General features: G+C 49.8%; 1 protein-coding gene across 4 annotated transcripts in view; it reads right to left on the reverse strand.

The window, feature by feature from the left end:
- MYO16 (myosin XVI) overlaps positions 1-15,974 on the reverse strand; it is a 579,863-nt gene that overhangs the window by 239,627 nt on the left and 324,262 nt on the right. For all 4 annotated transcript variants that reach the window (XM_059144127.1, XM_059144126.1, XM_059144125.1 and 1 more), the window contains exon 16: positions 13,426-13,573. In XM_059144127.1, coding sequence (XP_059000110.1) covers positions 13,426-13,573 — 148 coding nt within the window. The remainder of the gene's footprint in view (positions 1-13,425; positions 13,574-15,974) is intronic.

Raw genomic sequence — 15,974 nt, forward strand, 5'->3', positions numbered from 1 at the left:
TGGGCCATCCCTCCTTGCCAAGAGGAGGGAACAGGAACAAGTGAGGCTGAACCCCGCGGGGTAGGACCCGTGGATTGGAGCAGACTCAGGCACTGACCACGGCCCAGCAACCTGCACTCAGGGCAGAAGGTGTGAAATCGGGGGCGTGGCACACGGCGGACCGCGTCGGGACAGCCCAGCGACACGCACCCACGCCGGGTCTCGCCGGGTCTCGCCGAGGGGGGGGTGCCCATCCTCCCAGAGCCCCTTTGTCCCTGTAAGTGACCAGGCCTCAGTGCAGCAGTCAGAGCCCTTCTTCCCTCGGGGCAGCAGCCCACGGACGGCCCCGCGGCCCTGTCTGCTCCGTCCCTGAGGGCGCTGACCTCCCTTCCCGTCCCCTGGCCCCTACCTCGGCCACCGCGGCTCCCGCGGCTCCTTGAGGCTCCGCATTGCCCCATCCCCGGTTTGCTCCAGCCGCCCCCTCTTCCTCCCGGGTCGTTCTTCCTCAGACTCCACCTTGGCTAACTTCCTGGAGCTTGGAGAGCTCGCGGACCCCGGCCGGCTCAGCGGCCCCCCGGAAGCTCCCCCGCACCCCGGACCCCGCACTCCCTGTCCCCGTCCACGCGGCCCGCCTGCCTCCTTCTGCAGCACCGAGCACCCGCCAACTCTCACCCGCGGCACCCACCGCTCCTCGCGGGTCCCTCTGTGGGAACTTGAGCTCCAAGAGGGCGTGGACACCTGTCACCGTCGCTGGTACATTGACAAAGACTGGAAAAGCTCTCGGCACAGAGGAGGGTCTAAGTACACACGTGTCCGCTCTGGGCTACATATGCTTGTCCCCAGAAATACTGCTTGGGCTCCACATAAAGGCGTCCAGAGTGATGTCATGTCTCTCCTTGTTTGGGTTCATTTCTCACAACCTGGGGCTTTCCAGCGCGGCTCTCGGGGTGTTTATTTTCGGAGTTGGCTGCCATTATCTGCTCTGACACTGAGGTCTCTTTGTTCCTGAACTCTGTCAGCGAGAGCCTTCTTATGGGATCCTGGAGGAAGCGAGCCTTCCTGCCACCTGCCACCGGTCATTTAGGGCCATCAGGTCAGAACCTTTGATGAAATACACCCCGTAACCTCTGGGTTTATATACACAGAACTTGGTCCAGGTAGGACGCTGGCTGCCTCCATCTTCCCAGCTGGACCCACAGGTCACACTGCGGGTGTTGTGGGGGTCAGGCGCCTCGAAACGGAGATTGGGGGGCTGGTGGCGGGACTGCCCCGGGCAGCAGCTGTGCAGGGGCCTGGGGAAAAGAACCGGCCTGAGGGGTCGTCAGCATCAGGGAAGAAAGGCATCCACGAGGCTCAGGGAGCTTCGGGCAGGGGCACGGAAGCCTGGGATTGCCGGGGGGAAGGGGGTGCAGAGGTCTGCAGGGGACTCCCCAGAAGCCCAGACTGGGTCATGCTCGGTTGGAGAGTGCGGCAGATCGCCCAAGGGCTCAGGGGGTCTCGCTCGCAGATGCACCTTCTTGCAAACATTTGCTTCATGTGTTCGTCCCAGGGCACATGTTTTAAGACGCTGGTTCCCGGACGGCAACGCAGGCCTTGACGGCTGGCGGAAGAAGGTGCAGTCGCTGTGTGGATGCAGGATGCCTCCTGCTGTCAAGAGCGCACCCAGAAGAGACACCACGGTCAGAACAAAGCGAAGAAAATGCCATGTAACAGCTCGCAGGTCAAGGCCCACACCTCGGTCCCGAGCTCAGTCTCCAGCTGCAGGCCGGGAAGGACCGGCTTGGGGGTCAGTCCTGTAACATACCAGGGCTCAAGCTCTGCGCGTCCACGCGTGGTGCGGTTCGCAGAAAGTCCTGCCCCGGCAGACTCCCCAAACAAGCAGAACACAAGGCCCGATGTGCTTGGCCCGAATCCTGAAAATTCTGAATCTGCAGGAGCGCGGGACTGAGAGGGCGGATGGGCAGGGATGTGGGTGAGCGGAAGAGGAGGTGAAAGTGGGGAGGCTCCGGGTCGCGGTGGGGGGCCAGCGGTGGGGTGCGGTGCAGAGAGGGGGGAGCGTGGGTGGAGGGGAGCGTGAAGCAGGCCCAGGGGGTGGGCTGTGGGGGGGGCCGGGGTGGAGGGGGAGGCCACGGAGGGAGAGGGTGGGTGGACCCGAGGAGTGGGAAGGAAAGGGGCTGGTGGGGGGCGCGGCAAGGTCAGGGGTAGGTGGAGAGGGTGAGCGGAGGGGAGGGGTGGGGACGAGGGGAGCCTTTGGGGGCCCCGGGAAAGGGACTGGCCAGAGGTCAAGCTTCTGTCTCCTGTCCCCGCCTGTCCGGCCTCACCACACCCCAGTCGCACCAGGAAGAGGGACAATGGTCGTCAGTGCCCTGGGGGGCTCCGGCCACTGCTGATGCGCACACGGCGTCCCTCCGGGGACCGCAAACCTCGCGCGGCTCTTCTTCAGCTCTTGCCTGAAACCGCTCACCTGCTATTTGGAGATCAGCATGTGAAAGGCGGACATGGGATGTATTTAAGGGAGGCCTGAGCAAAGCCACGGGACACAGGATGATCCCGTCCATGTTGTCTTGTGTCCGGCCGCGCCGTGGGAGGGGTGAGATGACGCGTGTCAGGTTCTCAGCACACGCGAGTGTGGGGTCAGTCGAGGTTTTAATCGTCCGTCCCATGTGCTGCTGGCGTGGCGGGGGCTTTGCAGAAGGAGCAGCGCTCGCTTCAAAGAGCCCCTTCCTGTCTGCGCCCAGAATGTAGCGTCAGATTTGCACGCACACTCACACACACGCGCACATGCTTTCACAGGGGTCCACGCAAGCATCCACTTCACGGTCCCGGTTAAACCCCACCCCGCCTTAGACCGGGCGCACGCCTGCCTGGACCCTCACGCGATCCACTGGAGGAGACCCCGATCGCTGACGGAGCTTGCGTTCCCAAATCCTACAAGGTCGTCACCTCCGGTGATTAAATAAATGCAGGCTTTTTGACTTGAAGGAATCTTTTTTTCTGATTCTAACCGGTACAGAATGACAAAGCATTTGAAGCATTCAAATTGATTTTCTGCCCCAGGGAAAATGTGAGAAGGGAAGTTTTCCAGAATGTTTAGGTTCTGTCTTAGGTTGTAACACGACACGCTCTGCTCTCCCTGCTGTAAGGGGGGGGCCAGTGGAGCGGCCCCCTCTGTCGCTGGTGGGAACGGCAGGCCGGCCCCCTGCACCCCTCCCCTCCACATCTGCTCTCAATCACCCTCCCTTCTTCCAAAGGCTGTGCCGACTGTCAAAAGATGCACCTAAATTTCACAAATGAAACATGTCTGAGTGAGGGCCAACCGACCTGCAGACTTGACGCACACCAGGAATGCAGGTCACACACACAGATGGGGGGAGACGACTTCCCAAGGTCCCAGCCCTTCTGAGGGAGCCAAAGCTCTCATGTTAACTCTTGCAAAGCAATGACTCTTTCAGGTACTCACACAGGACACTGTCATGGGTCCTCCCAGCGCACCGGTGAGGGCTGGCCCTGCTCTGCGGGCTCCTGCGTCAGCCCCCCCAGGCCACACGTGTGCACGGCCCTGTGGAGGCTGGCTCTCCAGCGGCGGGCAGGCACAGCAGCCTGCAGGATTCCCCCCACCGCCGAGGCAGGGAGGGGGGCGTCTGATAAGAGTGCTTTGTCACTGACTATTTACCAAGTGCGAAACACGAGCACCCCCTTGCGAGCGCACAACCCCCCTGAATGTCAGCAAGGGCAGGATGAGACTTCAGAGGCCACCTCGGTGTGGGATTTTGCTAACCGTTCCACGCGCGTATTGATTTCGGCAATGTGGTTCCATCAGCCGGACAAGGAACAGCATCTTGCCTTCCACCAGGCTGTGGCTGTCCCAGGCTTCCTGCGAACTACCAAGGGCACGTGGAAGACCTCTGGGGAGAGTCCGCGTGGAAAGCACCGATAAGAGAGATTTTACGTGGCGTGGTCACCGACTCAGTGAGGGGGATGCCAGCCCAGAGCAGACGTGGCTGGAATTCGAGGGACGGCTCACCCGGGCTCACCTGTCCCACGGAGATGGTCACTCCACCTCTGACCCAGAGCAGGCCAGTACGGGACCGCCAGGTGCCAGCAGCAGACGACACGGTCAAGCAGGGATGGGAGAGATGGCGGGACCCCTACTCCCTTGGCCTGACGTACATGGTGGTTGGGAAGCAGGTCACGCCTGAGTGTGGGAGGCGGCTTGCTCGCCACATGGCAGGTTTGAAAAGAGGAAAGAGATTCTGTCTCTCACACACACAGGACGGGGACCCAGTCCCTGTGAAATAACAGGGAGTCACCAAGCAAACACCTGAGTGCCATCTGTGGCCCTTCTCCACAAGCTTCCTCAGCCGGCCAGAGCCACACCTGCAGAGGACAGCACCCCGCGGGCGCAGTGATGGCCTCCGGACCCGCGCCGGCCGCGTCTTGACAGAGTTCTTCATAATTTAGAAGGCAATGAAACAATTCTTATTTGTGAGGCGGAAATAATCCTAAATGGAGAGAGACAGAGATGTGAGAGACGACGGGGGTCGGGAGGGACGGAGGCTCTCGGCAGTGGGGTCTGTGTCAGGCACGACGGCACGTGTGGGGGTCACTTCCAGGGAGGGTTTGCCTGGCGGTCCTGGCAAACACCACGGCCGTAGTCCCACACCCACACACACACCGGAGGACACAAGCCACAACTCGTCATCCCAAACTTGTGGACATAAATAGGCTCTCCTAGTCACATTTTTTAATAAATTAATGTAATGTGTATATTCCCAATAAGGTTGGCCGTGCGCCTTCATCAGATATTTTAACTCTGGGAGGAAGCGTACGGATATCCCCAACAGGCGAGAAATGCATGAAGATTATAAACACACTCGTGTCAGTTCACGCCTGGATCCGCCTCAAATGCACCCAGGTGGCTAGTCTGTTCACCAGCACACGAGTCACAAATGCAGTCCTGGTTTTCAGGACAGTTTGTACTCGGGAACCATGGAGAATCGGTGAAAGCTGTCTACTACACGTTTTTACATTTAATTCACTGACTAGGAAAGCAAGGGGCAGAGTATTTAACTCTCCTAATATGACAGTGGATTTTCTTTCCTTTCCTCCTTTTTTATTTATTTATTTGAGAGAAAGAGAGAATGAGAGCGAGAGAGCGTGAGAGGGGTGAGGGTCAGAGGGTCAGCGCTGAGCAGAGAGCCTGATGCGGGACTCAGTCCTGGGCCCCTGAGACCGTGACCTGAGCTGAAGGCAGCTGCTCGGCCAACGGAGCCCCCCAGGTGCCTGGATTTCCTTTTTCTTAACTGAAAGATAAGCACGGTGACTAACCACCTAATGTCGACGGAGCTTATTTCTTCTTTTAGTATAAAACTAGATCTTCCCTTGACGGATGCTCAACTCCACTCTGACACAAGAGTAGAGAGAATCTCAAAAAACAGGTGAACAATCTCTTCCTTCAAATTCCTTATGGCCTCACCAGCCCTGTTTCCTTGGATCACTGAGAAGACTTTATTTGATAGGACAGAAAAGCAATATCTATGAAATATTTCTGAGCTAGGAGGTTTCATAGCTAAATGGTACTTACCGAATACTCATCGGACATGAGTGTGAAGCACGAGATTGAAAGGGCAGGGAAATAAGTCTGTGCAGACAGGATGGTGGGGGGGCCAGACCCAGCCGGGGAAGAGAGAGGATATCAGAATGGTCAGCGCATGGTATTGCATTTAGAGAACAAAGATGGGAGGCGCCCGAGTGGCTCAGTCGGTCAAGCATCCAACTCTTGATTTCAGCTCAGGTCGTGATCTCAAGGTCGTGACATTAAGCCCTGCATCAGGCTCTGCATTGGGCATGGAGCTCACAGGGGATTCTTTCGCTCCCACCCTCACCCCTGCTTCTTCCTGAGGTCCTGAGTGCACCCTTTCTCTTGCTCTCTCTCACTCAAAAGTAATAAATAAAATCAAATAAAGAACACAGATGTGAGAATATTAGGTATCTTATCTTCTTTTTGTACTGGTGACTGGGAAAGTAAACACAATCCAACTGGCATTTCAAGGAACAGAAACAAAACTCTGAAAAGAGTGATAGTCTGATTAAGCTGAGAAAAGATAGGTTTTCATCACATGATGAGAGTGCAGACAGTGGAATTAATGTTCCTATGTCAGAACAGACCGTCCATTTCTAAGTGCTAAGGCTGGGTCTCTCCCCAAACGGACAGAGAGTGGTCAGTGGTAAGCTGTTCCTCACTTGGGTTCTGGAGATGGACCGGTGCATCTGAGCGTCTGAAGTCCCCAATTCCTTTCCACTCAGCCCTGGGCAGTTGCATATCCTGTAGATCTCAGTGTGCTCATCGATAAAACAGGAACAATATCAAGATCTACATCACAGAACTGCTAAAAGAATTAAGTGAACTAATATAAGTAATTCCTGAGCACTGTGTCTGGGACTTGCTGTCCTTGGAACATTTAATACAGTCTTACAAGTAGCTTCTTGTTGGTTTTTATGCCTACTCATAAATGTATGCATGTTTATTCATACGTGTGAGTGCACCCTTAAGATTCGGACCATGCTTAAATCTGAAAAAATCTGAAGTGTCAAAATCTGAAGTGTCAGATTCAAAATCTGTCAAAAATCTGAAGAGAAAACAACTATAAAGTTGAATTTAGCAAATGATGTTCTTGCTCTAGTAGAGGCACTACAAGTTCTCTGTGATGGAAGTTTACATATCCAATAGTTTTTTTTTAAGATTTGTATATTATTTGTATATTTGACAGGCAGAGATCACAAGTGGGCAGAGAGGCAGGCAGAGAGAGAGGAGGAAATAGGCTCCCTGCTGAGCAGAGAGCCCAATGTGGGGCTTGATCCCAGGACCCTGAGATCATGACCTGAGCTGAAGGCAGAGGCTTAACCCACTGAGCCACCCAGGTGCCCATTAATTTTTTTTTTAAGATTTTTATTTATTTATTTATTTGACAGAGATCACAAGTAGGCAGAGAGGCAGAGAGAGAGAGAGAGGAGGAAGCAGGCCCCCTGCGGAGCAGAGAGCCCAATGTGGGGCTCGATCCCAGGACCCTGGGATCACCACCCGAGCCAAAGGCAGAGGCTTTAACCCACTGAGCCACCCAGGCGCCCCAAGGTGCCCATTAATTTCTAAACTATTTATAAACTAATGGAGAACTGAACAGATCAGAGTTCAAATATCACCTTCGCTTCATGCTGGTTGACCAAGGAACCACAGCCCTCAGGCACCCCATCCGCGACACAGGGAAATCGGTTACGACCTTCCAGAATTATCAGGAGCAGACAAAGAGAAAGATCTGCGGGAAGTGTCCAGTCAGTGACGGCTTTTGTTAGTTTTGGAAGTATCACAGTGGCAACCATAAGGGTACCATCAATTAAAAAATATATATATGCCACCATGTAACAACCATCAGTGTCTTCAAGCAGAAATCTGAATTTTTGAGGTATACTCAGACATCAAAATTCTCATAGACAAGCTACTTAATAATATTGTGGATTGGTGAGTCATAATGTTTGGGGTTTTTTAAATATATATGTTTTTAATTTATTCCATTTTAGAGAGGGAGCACAAGCGGGGGCGGGGTAAGGGGAGAGGGAGAGAGAGCCTCAAGCAGAGCCCTGAGCCCAGCACCGGCCTTGATCCCACAACCCCGAGATCAGGACCCCACTGGCAACCAAGAGTCAGATGCTCAAACAGCTGAGCCATCCGGCTGCCCTTCACAGTATTGTTTTAACTTTAAACCCCAAAACTATCTGGGGGGGAACGTGCATAAAACAGAAAGTATATGGCGAAGCCTCACCGTTCTCGCTCGCAGGCCCGAGGTCCGTCTGCACCACTCGCGGTCTTGCACAGTCTGGTTAGGGAAACCCGCAGCTCGTCCGCGGGGCAGAGCTCAGCCGCCGCCCGGGCTTCCTGCCGCACCTGGCACCGGGCGGCCTGGCACCGGGGCGGCCCCTCCTCCGGCGGCAGCGGGCGCGTCGCAGGCTCGAGGGAACAGGCCTCGCGCGGCTCCTCCCCGGCGCCCGGGTCCCCCGACGGCCTCTGCCCTTGACCAGCTGCCGTCCTGCACGGCCTCCCCTGGGCTCCGGGCCGAGTCGGCCTGGCACGGCGGCCTCTCGGACGCCGGCAAGAAGAGCCCGAGCTTCCTCTCCAGGGTCCCCGGGACGGGCAGGCGGGGGCTGCGCGCGGGACCTTCTCCCCACGGAGGGAAACACGCAAATAAACGGTGTAAACGGGTGTGGGAGAGAGACGGGGGCAGAGGCTGAGACGAGGTGCTCGTGCCCGAGCAAGCGAGTGAGGCCGCCCCGCCGCCCCCTCCTCTGCTTCTCGGGCTTCTTCCTTAAACGCGTCGGGCTGGGCATGTGCCGCTCGCGGGCACTTCCAGGGCGCGGCACGTGTGAGCCGCACATTCCCGACTCTTCGTCCCCTAGACTTACCAGCTAAATGTCTTGGATTCGGTCACATACCCGTGCTGCGGACTTATTATCAAAAACAATTTAGAATACTTTCCCACAGGGTTCTGAACACTAAAGAGGGAGAGCCTGGTGCCTGATAGCCCTGTGGTTTTTGGTTTGTTTGCTTGGTTTTTGGTCTTCCCCTCTCTCCCCCCTTCTGGGTACATACCACTCAAGACTAAAAAGAAGGAGCCCCTGCCCTCGACTCCGTGCTACCGGCTTTCCACAAGTGGAGTTTACCTGACCATTCCCAGAGGTGACCTAACCCTTTCTATGCTCCCCATATTATAACCTTCTGCTAAGATAATGCAATCTCTTATGGCTTAAGATTTTCATTATGCTACCTGACAAAGAAGTAACCCCAAATTGCTTTCTAAGGTAGAGGTGACAAAGTCTACAATGTCCTAAGTTAGTTTTTTGCTTCACTTATTTTAAATTAAAAAAAAAAAAAAGTGCACCAACACTGACCTTGTGCTTTCACTTGTATTTTCCTTAACGATGTCCTTGACACAACGTTGCAAAGGCAGCGCTTGCCAATTTATAGGCAACACTGCCCTGAACACAATATAGGGTTAAGTCTAGAGTCCGTAGGACTTGGACTCAAATCTGGCTCCTGGCTGACCTGTGTGTCTTCCTGGCGGGGTCTGTCCCATGTGGATGCGGTCCTGTACCCTCTGCTCAGCTCCAGGTAAGAATTCAAAGGCACAAGGAAGATGACACTAGGACAAGGTCTAGAACATGACTGGTGCTGCTCCTTAAGCTGTATGTACTACAATGGTGATTACTACTAGGCTAACTAATAATAGGGGTACCTGGGTGGCTCAGTCTGTTAATCGTCTGCCCTTGGTTCAGGTCATGGTCCCTGGGTCCTGGGATCAAGCCCTGCATCGGGCTCCCTGCTCAAGTGGAGAGTCTGCTTCTCCCTGCCTCCCTCTCCTACTCACACACACACTCTCTCTTTCAAATAAACAAATAAAATCTTTTTTTAAAAAAGGTAACTAATAATAGAGTCCAGCAGAAATCAATTTGGGTTCCTCTTATCTTGAAACTTTGTGTTGGGAGGGCCTTCAAGATTTGCTTGCCCAAACTATGTGGCCAGATCAATCTTGTACTGTATCACAAAACCCAGAAGAGTCATCCTCAAAGAATATTTAAGTTGACCCTCACCTATGTTTTAATTATGAGAGACTTTCTCAGAGGAAGTTAAATGTGCATAATAAAATCCTTAGCCAAAAACAAAACAAAACAAAAGGAACCCTCCCAGAGAGTTCATTGCCACAGCGTCTCCTGTGACAGGTGTACTCTCAGGCAGCAATCACAAGTTCAAACACTCGATGAGTCAGAGTGTCCTTTCACTAACACACAAGGTTAGAAACAGGTCACACGCTCTGAGTCAATGGCTGCTTTCGGCTTATAATTCAAAATCGGACCTTTTCTGAAAATGCCACTACGCAGCATCACAGTCCCTTGCACCGCGCATCAGTAGGAGGGAAGACTAGGGACAACTGGCCTGCATTCCAGAGCCCAGCTCATCTGGGACTAAACCCATGAAAGCTGTTTCAAGGAGGCTGAGGATCAGCCATTAATGACTCTTTCTAACTTTGATTAAAGCTCCATTCTCATGAACACCGCATGCTGTACAAAGGAATTCGAAATAGAACTTGAAAAACAAACAGCCAGGAAAGAAGTAAATCATAGGAGGAACCATAAATTAAACAAAAACAAAACCAAAAACCTTCTTTCTTCTTTTTTTTCCCCTCCCGACCCTGTGGAGAGTGCGCCATCTAGTGGGAACTCCTGGTAAACGCGATCTTCTTTCCAGGGCTTCCCGTGTTCAGACGTGTTTTCCTCGTCACCACTGTTGTTGTTTTAACAATCTGTACGGGAGGATCCTTATGCAGAGTCTTACAAATCCTGCTCCCATGCGGCTCAGCGACAGGACCTCACGTCTGTACCTTGTACATCCCCCAGTTAAGCAAGAGTGCTATCTGCTTGTTCTAGGTACCCTTCCAACTCCAGAAGCCGCAAAGTATTTTTAGGGGCATTTTTCACTGAAATAAACCTCCATAAATTTTCATGTGAGACTTTGAAAACTTTTAGTTCCAAAAACAGAGTCAAAGTTTAAAACACACACACACACACACACACACACACACACACACACACACACTCTCTTTTGTAGCTTTAACTGTAAAGCGTCATCTCCAATGTTTCCTTCCCCTTGGAGTTCAACGAGGTGAGGGCGGAGGATGCACCCGGAGCCTGCCGCCAGCTCCCTGTCACTGCTACGTGGGCTTTTCCTGTGTCCTGCAGATGGTGAGCGGGTATGAACAGAGAGGACAAAAGGTGCATCTGGAGGAAGCAGGCTCGCAAGTCTTTGCAGCATTGGCCTTAAGACCCAACATACTTCATGGACGTCACCGCACCAGTTGCCCTGTGGCGTGGGCATTGATAACGAAAGGCCTGTTCCGACGGTCTATTTAACAGAGATAGCGACACCTTTTTAAAGAGAATCAGATCAGTAGATGTGACAGTAGCCACAGTCCTCTTCACAACAGTATGTGTCCAGACACTGATCTTTCCCAGAGCTACTGAACGCTGATTTTAAGGAGGAAACTCGGAAGAGCCACCGATTGCTGATGAGTTAGAAAGGTAGCAACTTGAGATTCATACTGCTGACTGCAAACAAGCCAAATGATTTCAAAAATTACGGTCCTTAAGGCACATCCTTACCGAATAAAGATTAGACCCCAACCCGAACTCATGTATCAGACAAATAGGAACTCCTCGAGACTTGTCAGCACACGGTAAAGAGTGAGAAGACCCACACAGCACAACTAGCGTGATGTATGCCTTGTAACTTGCAAAACAGCTTGTTTTATTATGAAACATATGTACATATTATGTACATTCTCATTGTACAAATGTTCCAATTGATATTTTTATGAATCTGGAGTTGTGGTGTGTATTTTTTATTGAGGAATGTTGTTTTGTTCCCATTCGATATTTAGAATACAATTTAATAAAATAAACTCTTTGTACAAGGGCCTTGAATGATTCATGATTTTCTGAGTTCTTTCCTGTTGGAGCTTCTCACAAAGCAACCCCTGACTGTTTGACTTTCTAAATAGCCTGAGTGATTCCAAACTCTCTTTAGCAAAGAGAGATGAATGCTACAACTGGACCTTAAGAAAGAAAAGCTTGTTTTCTCCCCCACGCTCACACACTTGGAGTGACGGGTCCAAACCTCAGAACCAGAAGTTCTACTGTTTCTTTGCCTGGCAGATTAGACTCTGCTCCTTTACTCTTCAGAGGTCTACGTCGAAATACTAAGCACACGTGTGCAAATGCACACAGACACACTCCCTAAACCAATTATCTGCTATCGACGTGGAGTTCTTGCTTGGAAGCAAGATTCAGAACACAGGAATCCACCAGACATTTCTCCCTCGAGCCTCCTCTTGAACCCCTGACCCAGGGGTTCCGATCTGATGCTTTTCCTCCCAGGGAGAACGTCTCCCACTGGAGATGCTCTGTGTAGCGAAACAAGGTCTAATTCCAGGGACTGTGTTTGTAGCGCGGCTGTTAGAGGCCATATTCTCTTTGGCACAAGCTTCTTTACAGTTCTGGGTTTGATTTCCTCCTTTATGAGACGAGAGGATTTGATTTAAAAAAAAAAAAAAACATTTCTGTGCCCTAGGAACTTCAAATTTCCATTTCTTTTTTTTTTTTTTAATGACTTTCATTTTTTTGTTTTCTTTTTTTAAAATGACTTTTAACTGAGCTCCCATGCTCCAGTACTGGTGTTTTTTCTTCTGAATTTCTGTTGTTTGGGAGCAGAATAGACCCCCGAAGTCCTTCGTTTTAAATAAGACACAAACTTGATAAGGTCTTAACCTCTCGACCACTCTTCCCCATTCAACAGTGATACACTGTACCTATAACCCTGGAGGTAATACCTTCAGAGAAGTGGGATGAGAGTAGTTTAGCATGTCACGGTGAGTTAGCAAAGGGCAAAGTCATCCCATTGCCTGGCCCTGTGCCGCACCGGCAGTCCCACATCACAGCAGTGGCCGCCAGGGAGGCCGCCCCGCTGCCTCTCTGTCCCGTTCCAGGAGCTCAGCGCCCATGAGATCCCATCACCGCTCCACACCCCTCACCTCTCCCATTGGCATCTCCACTCTGCAGCCCCACAAACTTCTCTACCTTGACGTCTTAACCAGCAAGACCCATTCTCCACCCAGCCCCGGATCTACCAGGGAGCTCGGGTCAGTGCGCCCAGCGCCCTCTTGCTCCCGTCTCCCACCTGCTTCTCTCCTGAAGGGGGCTGACTCTCCTCACTGTGTCCTTCTCCTTCTGATCCAAATCTGGACCCCCCTTCTCGGGGAGATGCATTGGATAGGGCAGGCGGCAGAAACGCACAGGACGCAAAGACATTCCACAGCTCACCCCCCTCACGGCTTCCTCTGCCCCCGTCCCATCCCATGACCAAGACACCTGCATCCGAGCCAATGCTTTCTGCCTCCGGAGCAGAAAATGAGCTCTCCAGTTTATGCGTGTGCTGTGTCTCCATCCTTCATGCAATTTCATCGGTTACTAATGAATAACGATTGCCAAATAACACTTCCCATTATTTCAAGACTGCCAAAGGTTAGGAATGCATAACTCATGTTCTATCCAAAATACCCGAAGGAATATAAAAGTTTATAATGCACTAATCATTTAAATCTGATTTGACAACTAGGAAAACAGAAACACAGCTTCATACACGTACACAGACACATGCTCAAGCCCCAGCATTCGGTAATACGCTGTTACAATCTTGTTTCACTGAAGGTTGTAACCTAACAGTACCCAATTATTCCTCTGACTCACCACTTCTTCTCCAAAAAATAAGAAGAAAAGTTAAGACTGCTAAAATGCCATCACAACCGGAAGACAGAATTACTACATAGAAAACACGCAGTCACTTACCGGTGTGCACGTAAATTACTCAGGTGAAGTCCGTATTTTTCCTCAGCAGATAGTCCATCCATCAACAAGTAGAAAATGAGGAAATTGCTCTGGCCAAGCGGTTGTGAAACCAGTCTGGATTTCTCGAGCATATATGTATAAATTCTGGCTGGTTAAAGCAGAAACAAAAAGTGACCCCATTAAACGGCATTACTAGTTCCATTTCCATACATTTACACAAACTAATTAATTGCAAGAGATAATAAAACAGCCATTTTCAAACACAGGACTTTTGAAAAATATCTTTAGGCTCTATTTTTTAGAGCAGTTTTTAGGTTTGCAGAAAAATTTAGCAGAGAATCCTGAGAGCTCCAATGTATCCGGTCTCTCCTCGCCAATGCACGGTTTCCCCTTTAGTGACATCTTGCATAAGGGCAGTAAATTTGTGAAAACCGAGGACGCAACACTATTACTTCATTATTAACCAGTGTCTGTAAAAATATGTTGGTGTTCCCTTTTTGCGTTGTACACTCCATGGGTTTTAAGAAATCCGTGATACCACGTGTCCAACACAGGCTTATTTCGTTGCCCTAGAAGTCCCAGGCTCCACTACTCTCCCCACCTGCTTCCCTAACTCCGGACACCCACTGTTCCTCCATGTCTCCGTCCATTTACCTTTCCCAGCACGTTGTGCATTTAGAATCCTGCAGCATGTGAGCTGTGCAGGTTGCCATCATTTCTGCTCCTTTCACTCAAGAATATGCATTTAAGGTCTTCTTTGTCTTTTCACGGCTTGATCGTTTACTTCCTGTAGTCCATCATAGGCACACACGACGGCTCATTTATCTACTCACCTATTAAAGGACATCCTGGTTGCTTACAGTTTCGGCAATTATGAATAAAGCTGCTATAAACATTTGTGTCCACATGATGTGCGGACACAAGTTTTCCACTCAGTTGGGTAAACACCGAGGCATGTGATTCCTGGATCGTATGGGAAGACTATGTTTAGCTTTGTAAATACCACCAAACTGTCTTCCAAAGTGGCCGCACCATTTTGCATCCCCACCAGCAATTAACCAGGGTTCCTATTGCTCCACGTCCTCTGGCCAGTAATTAGTGTCGTACGCGTTCTGAATTTCAAACATTCTAATATTTTTGCAGTGGTATTTCCTTTTTGTCCTCTCATTTCCTAGATCGCCTATAATGGGGACCATCTTTTCACATGCTTATTTATGTTCTGTTTGTGTGTCCTCTTTGGTGGGATGTTTGTTTTCCTGTTGCTGAGTACTAAGAGCTTATCGCAACTTTTGGCTAACAGTCTTTTATCCGTTGTGTTTTTGCCAATATTTTCTCCTTACCTGGGGTTCATCATTTCATTCTCTTCACAGTGTCCTGCACTGAACAGTTGTTTTTAACTTTAATGAAGTCCAGCTTACCAATTATTCCTTTCATGGGTTGTGTTTTAGTGTTGTATTGAAAAGGGATTGCCAAACAAAAGGTCCCCTAACAAAAATTTATCTTATATTATCTTTTAAGAAGTTTTACAGTTTTGTTTTTGCAGTTAGATTTATGATCCATTTCGAGTCGTCTTTTTTTTTTTTTTTTTTTTTTGCATGTGAATGTTGAACGATCATTTCTCCATTGAATTACCTTTGTTCCTTTGTTAAAGACCAGTTAACTGCATTATGTGGATCTGTTTCTGGTCTCTGTTCTTTCCCGTTCTAACGTCTGTTCTTTCACCAGCTCCGCACTGTCCTGATCCCGACAATTTTAGAGTAAGTCTTGAAGCTGGGTAGCACCAGCTCTTCAATGTTGTCTCCTCTTTAAATTGAAGTTGTGTTGTCTATTCTGGATCTTTTAACTCTCCATATAAATGTTATGTTAATATCCACAAAGTAATCTGCTGGAATTTCTATTAGGATAGTGTTGAACTTATAGATCAAATTAAGAAAAAATGGATATCTTAACGATATGAAGCCTTCTTATCCATGAACTTTGAATATTTCTCCCTCTGTTTAGATCTTTGATTTTTTTTAACCAGAGTTTTATAGTTTTCCTTATAAAGATCTTATAAATATTTTGTTAGATTTGTACCTAAATAGTTCATTTTTTGGTGGTGGTGAAAATAATACATTTCTAATGTCAAATTCTAATCATTCATTGCTGATATACAGGAAAGCAACTGACTTTTGCATATTAATCATGTATCCTGAATTGCTGGCTCACTAGTCCTAGGACATTTTTGTTGTTGTGATTCTTTCCAAATTTCTACAGAGATAATCATGTCATCTGTGAACAAAGACAGTTTTATTTCTTTCTTTCTAATCTGTATATATACATATTCTTTTCTTGTCTTACTGCATAAGCTAGGACTTCTAGTACAACGCTGAAAACAAGTGGTGAGAGGGACGGTCTTACCTTATTCTTGACCCAACATTGAACTTTTGTGTGCAAACATAATCTGACACAAAACATGTCCTTGGGTATAACAACAAAGACACCCAAAAAAGTTTTAGAATTTTCTTCATTTTGTGTAATTTGAAAGCACAAGTCATACAGCTATGGAA

This window comes from Mustela lutreola, chromosome 13, assembly GCF_030435805.1.
Source record: "Mustela lutreola isolate mMusLut2 chromosome 13, mMusLut2.pri, whole genome shotgun sequence".
Classification (NCBI taxonomy): Eukaryota; Metazoa; Chordata; class Mammalia; order Carnivora; family Mustelidae; genus Mustela; species Mustela lutreola.